The sequence below is a fragment of the Harmonia axyridis genome, chromosome 4 (genome assembly GCF_914767665.1).
Source record: "Harmonia axyridis chromosome 4, icHarAxyr1.1, whole genome shotgun sequence".
Lineage (NCBI taxonomy): Eukaryota > Metazoa > Arthropoda > Insecta > Coleoptera > Coccinellidae > Harmonia > Harmonia axyridis.
Window position 1 is genome coordinate 25,944,382 of NC_059504.1, and position 20,548 is coordinate 25,964,929.

General features: G+C 32.3%; 2 protein-coding genes across 4 annotated transcripts; one reads left to right on the forward strand and one right to left on the reverse strand.

The window, feature by feature from the left end:
* The first annotated feature begins 924 nt into the window (after positions 1-924).
* Positions 925-20,177, forward strand: LOC123677528 (ATP-binding cassette sub-family F member 2). Of its 3 annotated transcripts, none has more exons than XM_045614096.1 (9): positions 925-1,053; positions 1,334-1,530; positions 4,299-4,505; positions 4,811-4,999; positions 5,080-5,451; positions 6,767-7,182; positions 16,087-16,278; positions 19,289-19,492; positions 19,898-20,177. In XM_045614096.1, exons 2-9 carry the CDS (start codon positions 1,356-1,358, stop codon positions 20,024-20,026), a joined length of 1,884 nt encoding a protein of 627 aa, XP_045470052.1. In that variant the 5' UTR covers positions 925-1,053; positions 1,334-1,355; the 3' UTR covers positions 20,027-20,177. The 3 variants fall into 3 exon arrangements, with proteins under 3 accessions (XP_045470052.1, XP_045470053.1, XP_045470054.1); XM_045614097.1 differs by having other exon boundaries at positions 990-1,101; XM_045614098.1 differs by having other exon boundaries at positions 1,032-1,115.
* On the reverse strand, positions 11,213-14,031 carry LOC123677525. The gene has a single exon (XM_045614095.1). The coding sequence runs from the start codon at positions 13,723-13,725 to the stop codon at positions 11,383-11,385; it is 2,343 nt and encodes a 780-aa protein (XP_045470051.1). The 5' UTR covers positions 13,726-14,031; the 3' UTR covers positions 11,213-11,382.
* Positions 20,178-20,548: the final 371 nt, after the last annotated feature.

A 20,548-nucleotide genomic window follows, 5' to 3' on the forward strand; every position in this document is an offset into this window, starting at 1 on the left:
GATTTTACTATTATCAAATTGATAAGTGACTTGAACGAAACTAGTTGGAAGTAATACAAAATTGAAGAATGAAATGTAATAGACATAACTGATTGTATTTAAACGATAAAATTGTAAAAATGATTTTTCATTCTACCATCAATAATATTTGTACTTAGAATTTTGGTTGTCGAAAGCCAAAGTAATAAAATAGAACAACACAAATAGGTGATTACTAAGCAGTATACTTTCATTTTGAATCTTTAAATGGTTATATTTAAGAATTAGTCTATATTGAATTGATTATTCCAACTAAACATTTGAAAGAATGATCATCTTCACTTAATAATAACATAATATAACGATTTTCACCTGATAAAAATATATGAAAATTATTCTCATTTTAAGTTGCGATATAATAAAAAATATATTTTTTCTACTATCTTAATAGAAAACTTCATTCTCGACCCTAAAGAAGGATGGAAAAATGTTTTCCTCCCGGCAGGAGTAGAAGTACCATTTTCCTCCCTGACTGATAAAAATGACGACCTTAAAAGTAGTAGAAAAGACTATATACATACCTAAGGAAAAAATGCTTTCCTTTCTTGGTATATAAATAATAAAAATATTATTTATTATAGCTTTTTCCATAAATTCTCAAACAAAAATTAAACTTTTGATAGTCGAAAATAGATTAATATAAGAAAGATTTCAAGCAATTCTAACCCTCGTTTACATTGCTAGAATTCCAATAGATCAAAATAACAATGAGTTTCATTCAGAATAAAAGAAAAATTCAAGATTTTCCAAACCTAAGTCCAATGTTTTGGTCATATGATTTTGACATTGACTCATCTAGCTGCATCTCTCTCTTTCATATTCAGCCTGACGCGAACTCTTCGTGAAAGTCTCGTTAGGGCCTGTCCATGTGATATAAGGTCTATGCTTTGTCCTTTGTCTATGCGAATATCTATGTTTCTGTCACATCACTCACATCCTGCCTGTCAATTGTCATTAGTCATTTTGTCTATTTCCTGGTGTAGTGATCTTCTTTCAGTTGGGTTAATTAATAAGGTTGGTTGCAAATTTGCTCTAGAAATTAATAATTGGCTAATATATAAGGTAGATAATTATAGGTAACTTATTCAATTTTTATGATTATTTTTAATTTGAATCGACATGATTGAAGTTAGTTGTATTACCGCTTCTAAAGTTAAATTATCAAGGAATAAATCATTATGGAATTCCCTTAAAATTTCCTAATAGTCTAGTTTTGAAAATATACATTATTCTCGCTGTAGGAGCTCTGATGCCATGTTGAATTGAACAAAAAAACATTAAATATTTTTTATAGGCACAGTTGTATCATAATTAAAATGCCATCTGATGCAAAAAAACGTGAGCAGCAACGCAAAAAGGATGCTGCAAAAGCTCGACAAAGTGGAAAAAAACAGGCAACATCAACCAAATCTGAAGAGCAGAAACCTAACTCGATAACGAATGGATCATCTAAACAAACAAATGGAACAGCTAAAGAACTAAGCCAAGAGGGTAAGCTATATTTATTGTTATAAAGATCTCATCAGTTTTGATGGTACCTTAGTTAAGCGAATTCTATTCATTAAGTTATCTGTTGTGTTGTAAGGAATTTGATACAAACTTCTTATGGCTTGATCAATTATCCAATGCATCTTATTCCAATTCTAGATTTTAAATATCTTAAATGAATCATACTCTGAGAAATATTTTGACACCTGATGTGGTTCTACCTTACACTAAAACCATAAATAGGTAGAAGTGCAGAATCAACAAATAACTTGGAGCCTATTTCGACCATATGTAAAAGTGAGGTTAAAGTGGGTGCTTAGTTACCATATTAGGAAATTGATCCTGTAATTGAGTTATGATAAAGAAATAATGATATTAAGAAAATATTGATCATCTTACCACCAATGAATATTTTTTACATACTAGTTCTTCAACAAGTTGTGAATAAAATAAAATATTTCAGCTTTAATATTTCATTCAAGCTGAATTACCTCATTTTTATTCACTATATTTAAATACTTTTCATATCACATTTACTAGGATAATTCTCATTACAAATTTATCAGAATGGGTAATTAAATACTTACGATAGCTGTTTTTTATTCTTTTCAGAATTAAGAATGTATTGTAATGTCTGTTATTTTTGGAAATAAGATCCATCCAAAAATTCAAATTATTTTTCTTCAAGTACCTATTATGTTCCATTTCATATAAGTTGAATAAAATTTCAAATAAGAATGAAAACTTCTATAGAAGAAATGAATATGTAAAAGTAAAAAAGAACTTTCTCAGCTCTTAACCACTTTGTTATATGTACAGGATAACAGAATTCAATTTAATTTTATAATTTACAATCAAATTGAAAATATATAACCGTCATTTCAATTTTTCTTTTATTATTATAGTTTAAATAAATGGAGAAAGTGTTGATTGAACATTTAAATAGAGTAAATAATTCCTATAGGGTAAGTATTTCCACAAAATTTGAATTTCCAGTCCAATTTATCAGTCTCAATTCATATATGTGCCGCATGATTTTGAACTCTTTTCATTTCGGGAAAGGTGTGGAATAAATAAATCTGTTCAAACTGATTGATATTAAAAATGATTTTGGAGATTGACACTGTTCACGCATGAACTCATTAGCTTCGTTTAGCGATTTCTCGGGATGAAGGTCACTTGTTGATTATATATTTTTACATAAATGAACTTCTTTGAAAATAAGGCAAGATGAGGAATGCACTGACATGAAGTAAGAAGTTTTTTGCTTTCTCTCATTAATTCACCAATTGCACCCTTGGATACTCAATATATGTCTCCAAGGATGCAATTGGAGCAAGGATGCAACTTGGCGCTCAAGTGCTACTGTTACACGTCAGTGCTTTCCCCTTTTTTTTTTATATTCTGTTTGAATATTCAAATTTTCTATGATTCTGATGATGCAGTCGAAATTTTGTGTGAAGCTTAAAATTATCATTTAACATTTACTTGTAAAATCTCATCTAAGTTGTATATGTTGTAACAGAATGATTGGGTAATTTCTTTCGATATTTTTTTGTGTTTCCTATGGTTGTGATGAGAATATCAACGCAAAATTTTGCATGAAGCTTGAAATAATTTTCAATATCATATACAAAATCTCAACCCGTTCCGATCTGTAATAACCGAAATACTGGACATTTCTTTTCCAATATTCTCTTTCAATTTTATATGATTCTGAAGACGCGGTCAACATGAAATTTTGCATAACACTTAAAATTGCTACTTTATATTCACTTGCAAAATATCAACTGGGTTGGATCTGATGTAGGCAATTGTTAGTTATTGTTTTTGTTTGAGTTTTCCCTGGTTCTAATGATGCTATCAACATAAAATTTAACATGATATAATTATTCTATACACGCATGACAAAAAAATAATCGAACACATAGTTTATACATAAAGGGTGTGGTCCGTATATCGCCAAGAATGTCAGAGCGGTTACTAGTGGTTTTCAATATTCATTTCAGAGAACCTGCTTCTTATATACATACCACTTGACACTTGTTATTGCTCAACAAAATTTTTCTTTGATAGTATTTTGAAGGTTATAAGTGGTTAATCTCTTTTAATTTGTGAACAAATAAATGGCTCTGAAGGGTATTTATTTCATAATCAAAATAATAAAGTAGTTGAGTGTTAGATGTCATGGAAAATGTTCATAAACAATAATTTGAAAATTAAAATGACAACTGCCTACACGTGGTTACCAAACCTCATCAGTGTAAAAGTACGATGCTCTGATGATAAATAACCAAAGTTTGAGGAAATGGTCATCGCTTTTTGAGGAATTTGATATATACGGACCACCATCTTACTAATCATAGTAACCAAGGTGATATACGGGTCATACCCAAAAGAACTCAACTAAAAAAAATAAGTATTAAGGTTCTATTTTGTATGTTCGATATAACATCACAGTGAATGCAGGGTATCTGGTAAATTACACTAGACTGATGGAGTAAATAGAATTCATCTTTGAGTTCTGAAAACATGGCACTAATCTTTTTTGTATCATGAAATGGTAATTTGGGGGATATTTTTTTCTTTTGAATGTTGAGTTGATTTTTAACGAAAGGGTTAGTATGGATAGATCTTTTATTTAGTAATTAAATTTCTAGAATTGGTTGATATATTTGGTGAAATATTTACTGAAGAGAGAAAATGAAATGATGTGAAAATAAAATTTATAATTGCATTTGCCATAAGTTGTAATCATCTTACATTTTCAGAGGCTTTATGTCTTAAGTTAGAAATGGACGCCAAACTCAATGCAGATGCCAGAGCTTGTACCGGCTCTTCAGCTGTTCATCCCAAATCTAGGGACATCAAAATTGATAATTTTTCCATAACTTTTCATGGTAGTGAAATGTTACAAGATGCACTTCTTGAGCTGAACTGTGGTAGACGTTATGGATTGTTGGGATTGAATGGCAGTGGTAAGAGCATATCTCTTCTCAAATAATCGGAAATTCATTATTCACCCTATAAATTTGTACCAATTCAATTTTTGCGTTTTCTAGTATTGGAAACTTTTTTATGTTATGTTGAGTATTTGTTATTAAATCAGCATAGTGTTGATGAAGATAAATATATAACTGCAATAATAGTGAGGCATCATTTTGCAACCACGTTAAGACATCAAAATTGAAAGTAACCTGGATTACTGGAAACCTTATAATCAAAAAGATTCTCATTTTCAACTCAATAAAAGAAATACATTCAAATTTGTTTCCTCTTTCAGGTAAATCTACCATTTTGGCTGTATTGGGAAACAGAGAAGTACCTATTCCTGAGCATATAGATATTTTTCATTTAACTAGGGAAATGCCAGCTTCTGATAAATCAGCATTACAATGTGTAATGGAGGTGGACGAAGAAAGAGTTAGATTAGAAAAATTGGCAGAGCAACTGGCAGCTTGTGATGACGATGGTGGGAATATTATGTAAAATTCTTCAAAAGAAGATTTGATTATTTGTTGTCATTTCTTCAAAAACTAAAATTTATTTCAGAATCTCAAGAACAACTCATGGATGTATATGAACGACTTGATGACATCTCAGCAGATACAGCTGAAGCCAGAGCTGCAAACATACTTCATGGTCTTGGTTTCACAAAAGAGATGCAGAACAAAAAGACCAAAGACTTCAGTGGTGGATGGCGAATGAGAATTGCTCTTGCTAGGGCATTGTATGTGAAGCCCCATCTCCTATTGCTTGATGAACCTACAAATCACTTGGATCTTGACGCTTGTGTGTGGCTTGAAGAAGAGTTGAAAAATTATAAGAGAATTTTAGTGCTAATTTCCCATTCTCAAGATTTTTTGAATGGTGTTTGTACGAATATAATACATATTAACAAGAAACGATTGAAATACTATACAGGTAGGTGAATAACCCTTTCCATATTGATATTGCTAAAACTATGTGCACTTATTCCACAATCTATGTATACGCGACAACTTCTTTGATATTTTCAATTTATTATTAAAAATTATTTCCAATGAGAAACCTTTGAACTTGATAAGAAAATTTAACCATACTATTATTTTCTGTTGACGTTGGAAAATGTCTGGAATTCAAAAATTGAATAAAAAAGCCTTAAATCCCCATATACTACGAAACAAAAATTATTGAATTTACAATTGAATCAGAAAAAAATCAAATTTAATAAATGTAAAATCAAAAAAGGGAATGAGGAACTTCATACACTCTCACCAGCAAACAAAGCTGGATGGAGATCACATCATAATATTCAATAATAAACTCTCCGAATGTGTATTCAATCGCACACCTACAGCAAATCATCTACTATTTCTACATGACCTACCACCAATCATTGTAAAAATGATCAAGAATAAATGTAAAATGTACACGGAATATAGGTGTTTTGTCCTAACTCAAATTTCGAATCCAAAATACACAAAGATAACACATCCACAAAATGATTCAACAGTATAGATTGCATGGACTGAGGATTGTAAGTCAATTGGTGTAGACAAAGGTAAAAACTTTTATAGATAAATTCATAAACTACAAAGTACATAAACTATAAAGTACAAAGTATTCGTCCTTTAGTTCAGATTTGAGAAGCTAGTATTCTTCTCAATTCTAGTTCATAAGTCTGTCATGATATCTGTCCTGAAAGAGCAGAGGGACTTTCCGCGCATCACTTGATTAAAGCCATGTTTAGAGCAAATAGATAAGACCTAGGAATATTACAAAGTTACATCCCCTGTTGATATTTTTCAAATCTCGCCATCTTGCACCTATCAGGTTGAAGGATTCATGATCAAATACTTATCGGTACAGATGAAGATCGCCATCTCCTATCAGGTTCTGTTATCAAGCTTCCAAAACGGAAAACGTTAAGGGCGGCCGTACACACGGACTGCTTCAAGCAGTTGAGACCGACTGCTTGAAGCCGCGACCGCACGGTGAACTATGATCATTCATTCGCTGCCGTACAAACGACCGCTTCTATTTTACCGTGCGGTCGCAGCTTCAAGCAGTCGGTGTGTAAGGAATATAATACATGTTTGATAAATACGTAACGATCGGAATAACCTTTATTTGACATCAATTATCTATCCATTGAAGTTGAAGTTAATTATTATTCAATACACATTTACTAACACTGATATACGTGTTGCTATTTTCTCTTAAACATAATTGATTTTTTAACAAAATTCTTTTTCAGGTAATTATGATGCTTTCGTCAAAACCCGAATGGAACTTTTAGAAAATCAAATGAAACAATACAATTGGGAACAGGATCAAATCAATCATATGAAGAACTATATTGCTAGATTTGGTCACGGTTCTGCTAAACTTGCTCGTCAAGCCCAGTCTAAAGAAAAAACATTAGCTAAAATGGTTGCTGGAGGTCTCACTGAAAAAGTAACAGACGAAAAAACTGTAACATTTTATTTCCCAAGTTGTGGAACGATTCCACCTCCAGTTATCATGGTACAAAATGTCAGTTTTCGTTATAACGAACAGACACCGTGGATATACAAAAATTTAGAATTTGGAATAGATTTAGACACAAGATTAGCTCTTGTAGGCCCCAATGGTGCTGGTAAAAGTACACTATTGAAACTACTGTATGGAGATGTGAGTATTTAGTTATTATCACTCTTTTTTCCTCTTTGATGCTAAAGAAGTCTCGTGGTTTTCTTTCTTTATATTAGGTCTGTTCGAGCAGGCGGTGAGCGCGGAATCGAACGACGCATAGCCAGTTGAATCCGTCGAAAATATTGAACTAATAAGTGTGTCTTGTCCATTCTGGACCGCTGCTTGAACAAATGTATTAGGAATAAAACCCACCAGAAATAGTAGAAGTAGAAGTAAATATTTATTCTCGTAAACTTTTACAAGATAATGTGAAGAAGAGGTAACATAAAAAAAATTTTGGACTGTATACAGGGTGTCCCAACAAAAATTTGATCCCAAAGCTCAGAAACAAAGAATTTTCAAAGATTTAAAAAAAGTTTTGAGGGGGCGAATTTCCATCATGTGATTGTTCTGAACAAACCATCAACCATCAGGTGGCATCAACCCCAAACATTTTTTGAATAAGGATTATAAGTTAAGTGTTGGTTAGTTTGAAAGTTATTTATGTTCCCAGTTAATCCAGTTAAAATGGTCACTATTCACGAAATAATATAATATTGAACTAACTGTCAGAAGTTAATGTTGAACAGACAGTTGAACTGCCCAAACTCAAGAACCTAAGATTTTTGAAGAATCCAAAAATAATTTTCAAGTTCTGTATTAAGGAGAAAGAATTTCTATAACATTATTCCGAAAAAACACCTGAGGGTGGCAACAACCCCTAATTTTTTTTTTAATTCAGTTAAAAATCTTTTTTGTTCCTTAGGCATCCTATGGGTATGAACTAAACCATATCCAACATCTCTTCCCTATTCAAAAAAACTTGCCACCCTCAGGTGTTTTTTGGGGAACAATGTCGTCATAGGAATTCTTTCTTCCTAATATATAACTTGAAAATTATTTTTGGATTCTCAAAAGTATTTTCTTGAGTTTGGGCGATTCAACTGTCTGTTCAACATCACCTTCTGAGGGTAAGTTCAATATTACATTATTTCGTAAATAGTGAACCTATTTTGAATTTAACTGGGTTTTGCACAGAACATAAATGGACGCTTTCAGCAGAAAGATCGATGCGTAAATAGCTCCGCTACTGATATGTATCACTTTGGTAACGTTAGTATTCTTGGTTGGACAGTTTGCTCCATTTCTTGACAGCATATGTTCTGTGGGTCCTTTTTGAAGGTTATGTTATGATGAGAGACTTGTTATTATATCGATTTTAATTTCTAAGTTTGCTTTCGGTATTATTACTATTTTATTCTTTAATATATGGGAAATTCATTCGGAGTAACATTTCAGAATGTTAATAAACGTATATGTTACAGTTTTCATTATTGCTATCTTTGGAATTTAAAATTCGTCCTAAAATCCCCGTCACTAATGTCCTTTACTCAACATGTTACCAAAAAGAAGCATAGGATAAATTCGCTACCGAAGATGGCGATCGCTCCGTAGCGGAAACTGATAGAATGCGTTCAGCAGAAAATTTATAGAATATTGACAACTGTTCCATAACTGCTGAGTCGCTGAACGCGCCTTATAACTTTCAAACTAACCAACACTCGACATCTCTTCCCTCATGGGGGTGTTTTTTTTTTTTTTTTTCGGAACAAACTCATGATGGTCATTCGTCCCCTTCAAAATAGAAGTTGACTTTTATTTAAATCTTCGAAAATTCTTCGTTTCCGAGTTCTGAGGGGGGACAAAATTTTGGTTGGGACAGACTGTATATACAATAAGCCAACGTGGTGGCCGCACCATTTGTGAATATATTAAAGAATAGCCACGGCAGATTGATCTGAACCCCCAAAGTAATGAACATAGATAGAGGGAGCATATGTCATTTTCAGTAAGCAAATTTTGTCCCCAACATGAACTATCAAATTTGACATAAGGGTCGCGGAAATGAAAGCATATCAGTGACGCGATATTTCACTCGAATCCATAGACATATACTGCTACACAAAAGTTAAGGAAGTTCAGAGCTTTTGAGACTGTTTCAAAAGTTTCAGTTTTTTTTTCAGCAATCTTTTAAATATGATAGATCTAAATGTTTACTCACATATCTAAATTATTTTTTCGTCCATTCCTTTACGAGTTTCACAGTTCCAGTTGAAAATTCATTTTTTAGTATTTGTAGCACAAAATCAGTTCATTTCAAAAATAAAGTTCAGTAATGAGTATGGCCTCCTCGAATATCAACACAGATTAACAACCCGTTTGCATACTTTAGATTGTTGAAGCAGCCTTGATCAATTTCTCTCCAGAGTTGTAGTAAAAGCCGTCTGAGTTCTCGATGTGTATGAGGGGCGATTGGTGAGAATCTAAAGCTCTTTTTAGCTTATCCCAAGCGTGTTCAATGGAATTGAGGTTTGGCGAACGAGAGGGCAAGGCCAAATGCGTATTATCGTAGATTTTCAGCGCTTCATCGACAATTCTCGCACTATGGGGTGACGCCTTATCGTCCAAAAACAAGAAATTTGGCCTAATAGCAGCATGAAACAATGGAATAATGTTGACATTAACTCTATTAAATATGTAAATTTGCACATTCAAGAAGCACCAACAATTCTGTATGTTCATTCAAACAAATGTCTCCCCTAACAGTAACTGTACTACCTCTAGATGAATTTTCTGAACCGATATGCGATTTCTAGGCAACAAGATGGGTTCATACTCGAACACGCCAATTATACAAAAACCGTCCATATCTCGACTCCATCTGTGGACAATGAAGATCTCCATTGATTGTTCGAATTCACATGCTCATTGGCCCATTTCAAACGCAGTCGCATATGATTTTGAGTTAATGGAATCCTTTCCAAAATCGTCCTGAATGTAGATTGTCTTCGACAAGCTGTTTCAATCGAAACTAAAACACCAGAAGCATGATTCGACAAGTACTCAAAGGCTCGCTTCGTTTAGACACAGTCAGAAACTGATCTTGTCGGGAAAATACGCTTTCACTAATTTGCAAGAAATTCGCCACATCTTTCTGATTAGCCCTATTCGCTTCATCCGCACTAAGTTTACGTCAAGGCATTATTGCAAAATGAATTTTCACATTTTGAATCTAAATTAATTGTAGCAACGTAAAACAACAACTGGTCCAAAATTGTTAGGAATGCAAACGAGAATAACCTGCCTGAAACTGAGAATGTTATCAAACAAGTAGTAAAAAACCATTCAGATGTAAGAAAGTAAACATTTTATTTCTCGTAAATGGACATTTGGTGGAAAAGAATCGGCAACTTTTGAAACGGTCACAAAATTTTTGAACTTCCCCAACTTTTGTGGAGCAGTATATTCCACTCAATTCCTTATTTCATTCTACGTCTATGCACACAATTCAGAAAACATACTTCAATCTCGCCAAACGACGTGAACCAACCGATGACAGTAGGCGCGCAATAGATGCCAAACCTTGGATTACAGCAGGAATATACAGAAAATATTATGGTCACTAAAAATTTGACATTTCGGAAAAAAATTGGATTCCATATATTCAAATTTGCATATTTAATCGAGTATCACTCAAATCTATTTCATTCAATATAATATTCATTAATGACGATATAGTAAAATTGTGGATTTGAAAATATATCACAATCCGACAAAGTAATCTAACCATGTTGGGGCCATGTAAAAATTGCGTATACTCCCTCCATCTATGTTTATTACTCTATGTCTGAACCCTATTATATAGTTTTCTTTTATTTTATTTACTTTCCTATATTGTATTTAGTTTATACATTTACTGCGTTCGGTATATGCCACATTCTTCTGCGTTCGGTAAATGTTCACCAGATACGCCGGTGCTCAACCTTTCACACCTTCTAGATAGGCGGAGAAAACAGTGCGAAATGTAGACCACAGATTACAATAATATTAACATGAAAATGAAGAAACATAGTACGCCAAATTCTGTAGGATAGAAATTTTTTATTTCGAGGTTATATTGAACACAAATTAGTTTTATAATCGGGACAATATATTGAAAATTGGTGGCTTCTCAATAAGAAATAGAATGAAATAGAATTTATTATTACTCGAAAAATACCAGACTAAACTAGGCATTCCAAATATTACATTCATTGATGCATCTCTCTTGAAGAGAGTGATTAAGGTGAAAAATTATCACTAAAAACATTTTTTCTTACAATTATTTAATCTTTGGTTTAATAATATATTGAATCATTCCTACTTCTCAATTTTTGTGATTAAACAGCTTTCAAGTTCTTCTACAGATTCGGTAATCTTTTGGCGGTAAATTTCGTCTATTTGCCATACCATTTTAACCAGATTATATCTGCTTCCTAGAAAAATTTCTCTGGCTCTCATTTCATCTTGCAATAAAGGATCTATGATTTCCGGGGGAACAAGAATGATTTGAAAATGCGTTATGGATTGAGTAATGGCAAACTGCTTGTAAAATTGGCAGCTTTCATCGAAATCTTTTCTTGGCAGAATATTATTTATATTTATGGAGTAATTATGAAGATTTTCTGCGAAGATTTCATAATAAGAATCCAACCAATCATTCATAAATCTATCTCGTAATTTCTTACTGGTGTTCAGGTAGATAAAGGCCATAAGATCTTGTGCTGGAGGTGCATAACGGTATGTTTGAAAATCAATCATCATTACGTTTTCCACCTGGTTTTCTTCTAATTTTATCATAAAATTTTTAGTCCAAAAATCTCCATGACATAAGGTGTTTCTCCATTTTTTTGAAGGTTGTGCAAAATATACTTGTTCGTTACACGCCTCTTCAGCTAAACTTTTGAATGGAAGATAGTCTCTTCCATTATCAAAGTATATTAATTCTGTGAGAGCTGTCATTCCTCCTTTTCCTGAGTTTCTATGGGTCTCAATGACTGGTTCTAAGGAATAAAATGCCTCATTCAATTCTTGCCCAAATTCATCTGGAAGTCTATATTTATAACCAGTTTTCTTTTCAATTGATTCTTCAAGTATTATGCAGCTGGCATTAAATGCTGCCAATATTTTTATTGTCAATAAAACAACTTCATTTTTTATTTCTGATCGCGGAGATAGCGTTGTATACCCATAAGACTTCAAATCATCTAAGATAATATATTTGTATTTATCGGCAAAATAACATTCCGGTACCACTTTGTCCAATATATTAATTCCGTATTCTCTCAGTAACGGAATATATCTGGAGTAAAACATTGTTTCCTTAAAAAATGAACCAACACTTTTTTCAAATTCCTGAAGTGCTTCACACTGAGGCACCGCTTTGAGGAAAAAATTCTTTATATGTTTTTCTCCCTGTTTTCCCATTTCTATGGTCATATCATGATGTTCTCCCAGAAATCCATTTTTACTTTGTTGAGGTTTGGTTTCGTAAGAACATAATTTGAATGCATTATTTTTGATTTTTTTAAAAACCATATAACAATCTTCAAATGAAATTATTGAGTGAATTGTTCTGTTATATTTCAAATTGAGAACATTTAAAATCTCTGATAACTCGATGTAAGAAGAACATAAATCAGAAATATTATTGTCCGTAATTAGATCATAATATTTGAATTTTTCATGAATAGGTTTCAAGTAATGTATTATCTTCATAATTGGTGACAAGAGTTCGAAAGTTTCTTCGTATTCCTTTTTTGGAAAAGCTTCGCTTATATCAACATCCAATTTTTTCATTTCATTTTGTAGAAGTTCGTAATATAAAATTCTTGTTCTTTCTGTAATACTTCTCCAATTTGATTTTGTTGAGAATGAGGAAATGTACTCAAACACATCAAAGAGTGGGGATTGATAGGCTGCATATGAAAAATCTCCAATTTTGCATTCTGTATTAATTGCATTGAAAATCAGGTTTTGATAGCGGTAATTTCCATTTATTAAAGTTTTCTTACATTCCTGGAGCTTGTTGAGTTTCCTTGATATGACCTTAAATTTTTCTTCAATATCTTGTAAACTAATATCATCTATGAAAGTCTCAGGATAGATTTCTGTCAAACCAGTGATGTATTTTGAAATTAAGGAGTAGATTTCTGTGATATTTTTCTCATCCAACGGATTTTCTTGTAATATGTCAATATTATCTATGTTATGATTTCTAACTCTTGAAGAAGTGTATGCCACACTTGTTGCGTGAAATTTCGCCAAAGTGGACAATCCAATTTTGAATTGATTCTCGCTATAATCCAAACTTAGTAATAACGTTGGTTCTTGATCAAAAACAATTAGCTCCCGACTTGCAAAATATATTTCTGGTGTGAAGTTTACATTATAAATTCCCTCCAATTCCTTCAGTATAACCTGAAGTATATTTTCTTTCAAATGAGATACTTTGAATTGTTCCAGTTGATTCATTTTCTCCTTAAATATTTTTGTAGATTTTTTGAGAAATGAGCAAGTTTCTTCTATTCCATTTCTTTTGTAACGGATATGAATACTGCCATAAGGATATTGAATTTCTTTTACCCTGAATTCGTTCACTAACACGTCGGAATTATTGAACTTTTTCACTATTAGATTTTGACACAGCTTCTGCATATTCATTTCACCTTAAGTTAAAAATAACACTGTTAGTGAAATATAAAAACCAAATGAATATGGCTTTGAAAGCAATTTTTAAATTTATATAGCATTTTGAATTGAATCATTATCAAATGTTATTGAGCAATTTTCTCATTGTGTAGATTGCTTGCAAATTACATCCAGTATATTATTCTTTCAGAAACATTACAATTCTTATCAAACCATTGTTCTATATCGCGAATGTATAGCAAGATCTTTATAGTAGAGCTTCAATACAAATGAATTCAAAAAATAGGATTAGGATTTAGGTCCAATATTTTACACTTGATATTATAGTGTGTCACACTGCAAATTTATCGACTGATTATATAATTTTCTTGAAGAGTACAGTGAATGAAAGGAAAAAATAAATATCTGGGCGTATGCAGAAGTGTATATACTAGTGTGGAAATCCCAAAATATCGAAAGTCATTTGGCTTTGGTTTTATATGTTTTAGTTTTTCCATGAAGTGCGCGGAATTCTTGATGAAGCTTTCCGAATTTCTCACAAGTTAGTTCAGCATTGATGTCTTGTCATGATAACTCTAGCCAGGTCCTGTATTGGCGAGTCTATGGTACTCATTATAGGGGAACGCTGTCTTTATAAATCTTGGTAGGATCGTAGATACGTGAACAAGGGCGTTGAAATGGGGGGTACTGGGAGTAATTACCTCTTTTCGAAATTGTCATCAATTGAAAAGGGCATTGTATTTGTTTGTCGAAGCTTGGATGAAGTAGGGTTGACTTTCCTGTATTTGGATGGTACCAGAAGTTCCGTAATTTTTTCATAATATTTTGATGAATTCATGATCTTATCTGCGCGGATAATAATGATCGATTATATAGGAAATTGTTATTATTATATTATTCATGAAATATACATATATTTATACCCTAATCATAATAAAAAAACTTTTTCTCCTGTGCACAAAAAAAAATTATGAAGCCGGTTCTGAATCTACGGAAATTTACGATTACTACAGAATTCTAACCGAGAGCATGTGGCAGCACTGCTAGTAAGCGAAACGTCTGGTGTACAATTTTATTAAATATTCTATATTTTTAAATTGAGATAATCCTAAAACACCGTACAAAAGAGCTATTAGGCTCTATCAGAAAAATATTTACAAAAATCTATCCCTAGTAGAAATATCCTTTTTTTTTAAATAATGATTCCTACTACATCATGTTACGTTTCTAACACGCTCACAAATAAATCGGATCCATCAGTTTCTTCGCAGCAAAATATTCTTCATTATAATAACAGTATAGGTATATACAAAAAACCATATGAATAACTGTTGTCATTTTTTGGAAAAAAATATCCAACTTCAAATTTTCAACATGAAATGTAAGGAATATTTTATTAAGTGAAACATGTTTGAGAATATCAGAAAGCTGCCCGATAATTAGAGAGTGACGTATACCGAGTGTTAAAAAAACAACGTTTCAATATTTTTAGAGCTAATAATTCTAGACCTCTAAAAAAGTAATAAGGTTTCATACAAACATGGGTCCGCAAACGGGCAGTTTTGGAGATATGAGCGATTTTCGGTCTTCAAAATATTAACCATTAGCGCATTCAAATACGATGAATTACAGAAGATATTTATCGTATTCGGTTGCGCTAGTCGTTAATATTTTAAAAATCGAGAATCGCTCAATCTCGAATACAACCCCATTTGCGAACCCATGATTATATGAAACTTTTTACTTATATTGAGATCAAGAATTAGCTTCTCAAATTTTGAAACTATATTTTTTAACATCCGGTATATTTGTAAATGTGTATAGGTAATTGTTTATAAAGCTACTGAATTATAATAATAAAAAACATGAATAAATTTATTAGTAATCGGAACAAAGAGTATGATACTAAAGTAATTGAAAATTGAACTGTTTCAGCTGTTATTAATTGGAAGTTGATCATGATGAAACTAAAATTTATACTTTTTGAGTTTTTGCTGCCAAAAATATGACATTAACAATTTGGGAATTACATTGTGTGACCGCGCAGTTTCGAACTTATTTCGAGTTCATCATGAAACACTATGTCTGATTGTCAGATGAACGCTTACCATACTTTTGTATATTTACAATTTTAAAATGAAAATCTGGTTGAAGAATTACGTTAATATTATAATTGACAAAAGAAGAGAATTCGTAACTCATTTTAACAGTTCAGATATATAAGCTTTTTACGTACTAACCTAATACCTTCTACATGATGAATAGTACTTTTCTAATTATGTCTTTTCTTGTTAATTAAGATCATTTACCAGAGGAAGTATCCTGTTGAAGGTGACAGTGACAGAATATTTGATGAATTCTCTTTTTTTTTAGCTTGTTCCAACAGAAGGAATGATTAGGAAGAATTCTCATCTTAGAATCGCCAGGTACCACCAACATCTACACGAATTATTAGATTTGGATCTATCACCCCTTGAATACATGATGAAATCATTTCCTCAAGTGACAGAGAAAGAAGAAATGAGAAAAATTATTGGTAGATATGGTCTTACTGGCCGACAACAGGTAAGACTTCTGTAGAGTGTTTTATTATTAATTGTTCATATCGCAATTGGAGAAACTGCATCACAAAATATGAAGATTCGATCCGAAACATTTGGTGTGTGCTTTTTTCATGTTTCGTTAAATTGTATGATACTACTAGTTGTGTCAATGCATACCTGTCAGACAACAACCTTATCTCGGCTTCATTTGATTCATTTTGGTTTTGAATTCTCTCAATTTTAGAAATCTGAAGTTTATTTTCAAGTGTCAGTCAATTTAATTGGGGAAGAAACAAATCTCACAAGACAAATGAAAAATGATAAAAATTCAACAGAAAAGCAAATGACTTTGAGGCCAAACAATGATTTATTATTACCTCCTATATGACAAAATAATAATAAGTAGTTATATTTCAAGAATGTTTCAATGTCGTACAGATGTTAATTTGGTAATATTAACAACGGGTCTCATAAAACTTTGATTGACCTATCAACTCGTTGATTGTAGTTTTAAATACTATGGAAGTGTCAAATATAAACTGAAATTGAATTATTTAATCAAATCTCAGAGTAATAAACTTATATCGTATTCGACCGTTACTTTGCATAAAGAACGAGACAGCTGTAGAACGCTGGTTTGTTTACGTTTAATTTGACAGTTTGGTTTTGATATGTTCCACTCATAGCAAGGGCTCAACGTGCTAGTGCGCCAATCCCCGGGATGACACGCACCTGACTGGAAAGCACTTATACATATGTACATGGATAACGATATAGTAAAATTGTAGATTTGAAAATATATCACAATCTGACAATGTAATCTAACCATGTTGGGAACATGTGAAAATTGTGTATACTCTCTCTATGTTTATTACTCTATGGATCGAGCAAAACATCACAATAAAAGTTTTATGAAACCCACCATAGATGGAACGTCATATAAAAAAACAATGAAAAGAGAAATCAACCTTACAATCCAAAATATATACAACATGTACTATCCGCGCACATAGTCCTCTATGGAATTTTAGGCTAAGTTCAGATGATCGCGCGTGAACGCGCGATCATATGAACATTTGTATATGACTCCTCTGTATCTTTAGTCGCGCGGTTTGTGGATCGCGGGTTTACGCGCGACCATCTGAACTGACCCTTACTCTAAATCAATAAAAAATTTCTTAATTTTTCTCTTGAACACTTTTATGCTTGTGCACCTTTTTAGGTTGTAGGGAAGTTCATTAAACAGTCTATTACCCGCATAAGAAGGGTGTTTCCCCGTTATCGGGAGTCTACGTATCAGAATTTTCGATTACCATAGTTTTGCATACAAATTTTTAAACATGAAAACAAGCACTTACAAATATATAGAGCATAAACAGTGAGAATATGGTTCCCCTTGAAACTCCACTGCAAGATTAACCATGTTGACAGTGGTAGGTGATTTTGCTGTGTGAATATGCTACACATGCCATCTGAGACCCGTAGTAGTCCTGAATGAATGTGTGAATGCCCTGAGAGGTATGTGGTCAAAAGTGTTATTATTGCCATCTAACTATGCGAGGATAATTCTTTACATAAAACAATTGTAGAGAAACCATTATCTACTTAGTAACCTACTTTACATTTGAACATGCATCTGTTGTCTGTGTGTCAAGTATAAAGTGAAATAGGGGTTTTTCTAATTCCTCTGATCCTACCTGAGTACTGCCTTGACTCAACTCCTGTCGATTGACAAAATTTGCTTTAGATTCGTTATGCGAAAGCAGCTTAACAACCATTTTCAATCAAATTAAGCAAAACTGATGAATTTTACAACAAATAAATTTGTAACCTTAACTTGAACACCTTTACTGCAATAAGATAAGAGGAAAATATTTGTGAAGAAAATTAACAAAAAATCTTAATGAAAGAAGGAATACTTATTTATAATACAAGTGCAGAAGGCATTGATAATCTTCCACGAATTCAAAATTCAAAAACTCGCCACTACGTGGCGAGTTTTTGAAAGGAATAGTGTTAAAATGAGCCTTCTATACGAGTATTAAACGTTATTTTCTCTAATTCACTTCATTTTTATTGAAATTACTGAGTTGAAGTTTTATGTATAGCATATCCAAAGTCTCTTGGAGGAAGTTTTCAGAAATTCCTTTGGAATTTATTTGAAGAATGTGGGTTAGCAGCAGTCTCCTGTATCGCAAATTTGACAGATAACAGATAAATCTATGGCAGGAGAGTTCCGAGTACCAACATATAATAATGAAGTATAACCATGAAATCTGCGATATTCTCGCACGATTTTGTTCCACTAGATGTGGCATAATGAACGGATTAGCCACAAATTAGAGAAACAATTTTGAAACATTATGTACTATGCTAGTGATGAATGGAATCGAAGACCTGTTCTTGAGACCATTTAGATGTATTCTCGAATGTTACCTGAGAAGTAGGGATACGGCCTCGAAATCATTTCCAGTATTCGATTTGATTTCTACTTTCGGGTCTCGAGAACTAAGCTTGATGTTGATTTAGTTTCTATTTGACAACATTACTATCTGAAAAAACATGAGATGTTGAATTGGGGAAGCGATGCACATGCAGCATTTATTGTATCATTTATTTAACAAGCATTTATATTTGCGGGCTGCCATGTTCGCCCTTAGAAGGAAATGAACTCAATTCTTAATTTGGATTTACCTGCAGTATTGATATAAATAAATAAATAAGTATCTAGGAGCATGAAATGGGCAGGGTATGCCACGGTTTCAACTAATGCGCGTATAAAAATGAGTACTTGATACCTGATAACACTACTATCCCCTGGTTGAATGATGAATTAAAGAAATTATTAGATAATTTTGTTCAACATGTAATCTCAATATGAATGGTTTGTCATTCATAGATTATTAACAAATGAACAGATGTTCGAAAAATGAGAACAAACTTAAACAATAATTTAGAAAAATTTGTAATAATTATTAATCAATTATTTCAGGCTGCATTGCCCTTGATCAAATTTATTTCCAAATTTTCAGGTCTGTCCAATTCGTCAACTATCAGATGGTCAAAGATGTAGGGTTGTATTTGCTTGGTTAGCGTGGCAGGCACCTCATCTCTTACTTCTCGATGAACCGACAAATCACTTGGATATGGAGACAATTGACGCTCTAGCTGAGGCAGTTAATGACTTTGAGGGTGGTCTTGTTTTAGTTAGTCACGATTTCAGATTAATTAGCCAAGTAAGTCAATATTTCATTCATTGTTAAACTTATTCTATCAAACATTGTTAAACTTATTCTATCAAACATTGTTCTATATAAATTACTCCAACTTCATATTGAATATATCATGATTTAATACTTTTAAAATTGATTTGTATAACATTTTTGGCTGAATATGTCATACAAAACAAATCTTTTAAAGTATGAGCTCTGAGAGGTCTCACTGATGCTTGACAAAATGAGAATATAAAATATATTTTTTGAATTATATTTATTACACTTTTGGATAACATGATTCAGTAGTTTGAAGAATATTCAAGATTCTGCTCAAATGAGTTCTTTCTTATTTCCAGAAATAATTGACCAAGTAATCTTAATTCTATGATAAATATGTTCTATTCTTACTGGTCTATTCCATTTCAGGTTGCTGAGGAAATTTGGGTATGTGAAAAAGGAACTGTAACTAAATGGAAGGGTGATATTCTAGACTACAAGGAGCATCTTAAAACTAAAGTGTTGAAAGAGATGGCTAAACTAAAGGAAATGAAATAAACTAAATGAGGTGTTGAATTTTTCAAATCTAAACAAAAATGTTGATTCATTACTTCTGCAAATTTCGAAGATATAAGCAGTATTGAACATTCAATCACAATATTAACTCAGTCATGTGTACAATTCTGAAATACAACAAGGATTTATAATATTCTTCTTGTTTTTTTTTTCCTCTAAAAATTATTTTATAGATCCATCGATCACCAGTAGGGGTGAGTTGTTGTTGAATTATTTCATCAAACTGAACAATGAGGAAAGCATGGCAAGTATTTTTTTAAATCTGCTACATCTTATTGCCATTAAATAGACACCTGACAAAAATTGCCTCCCCATATGTTCTTGCTTTTTCCCTCGTTTTTTAATTACTGTCGATGGCTTTGGGTATAAGATCTTATTATATAAATATCTCAGGAGGAATAAGCTTTTCTTCTCTTGATATTTAAATGTCTATTTCGATGAATTCTCAAACTGAAATTGATTTAGATATAATTAAGGAGGTTACGTTTCACTGCGACCTAATGG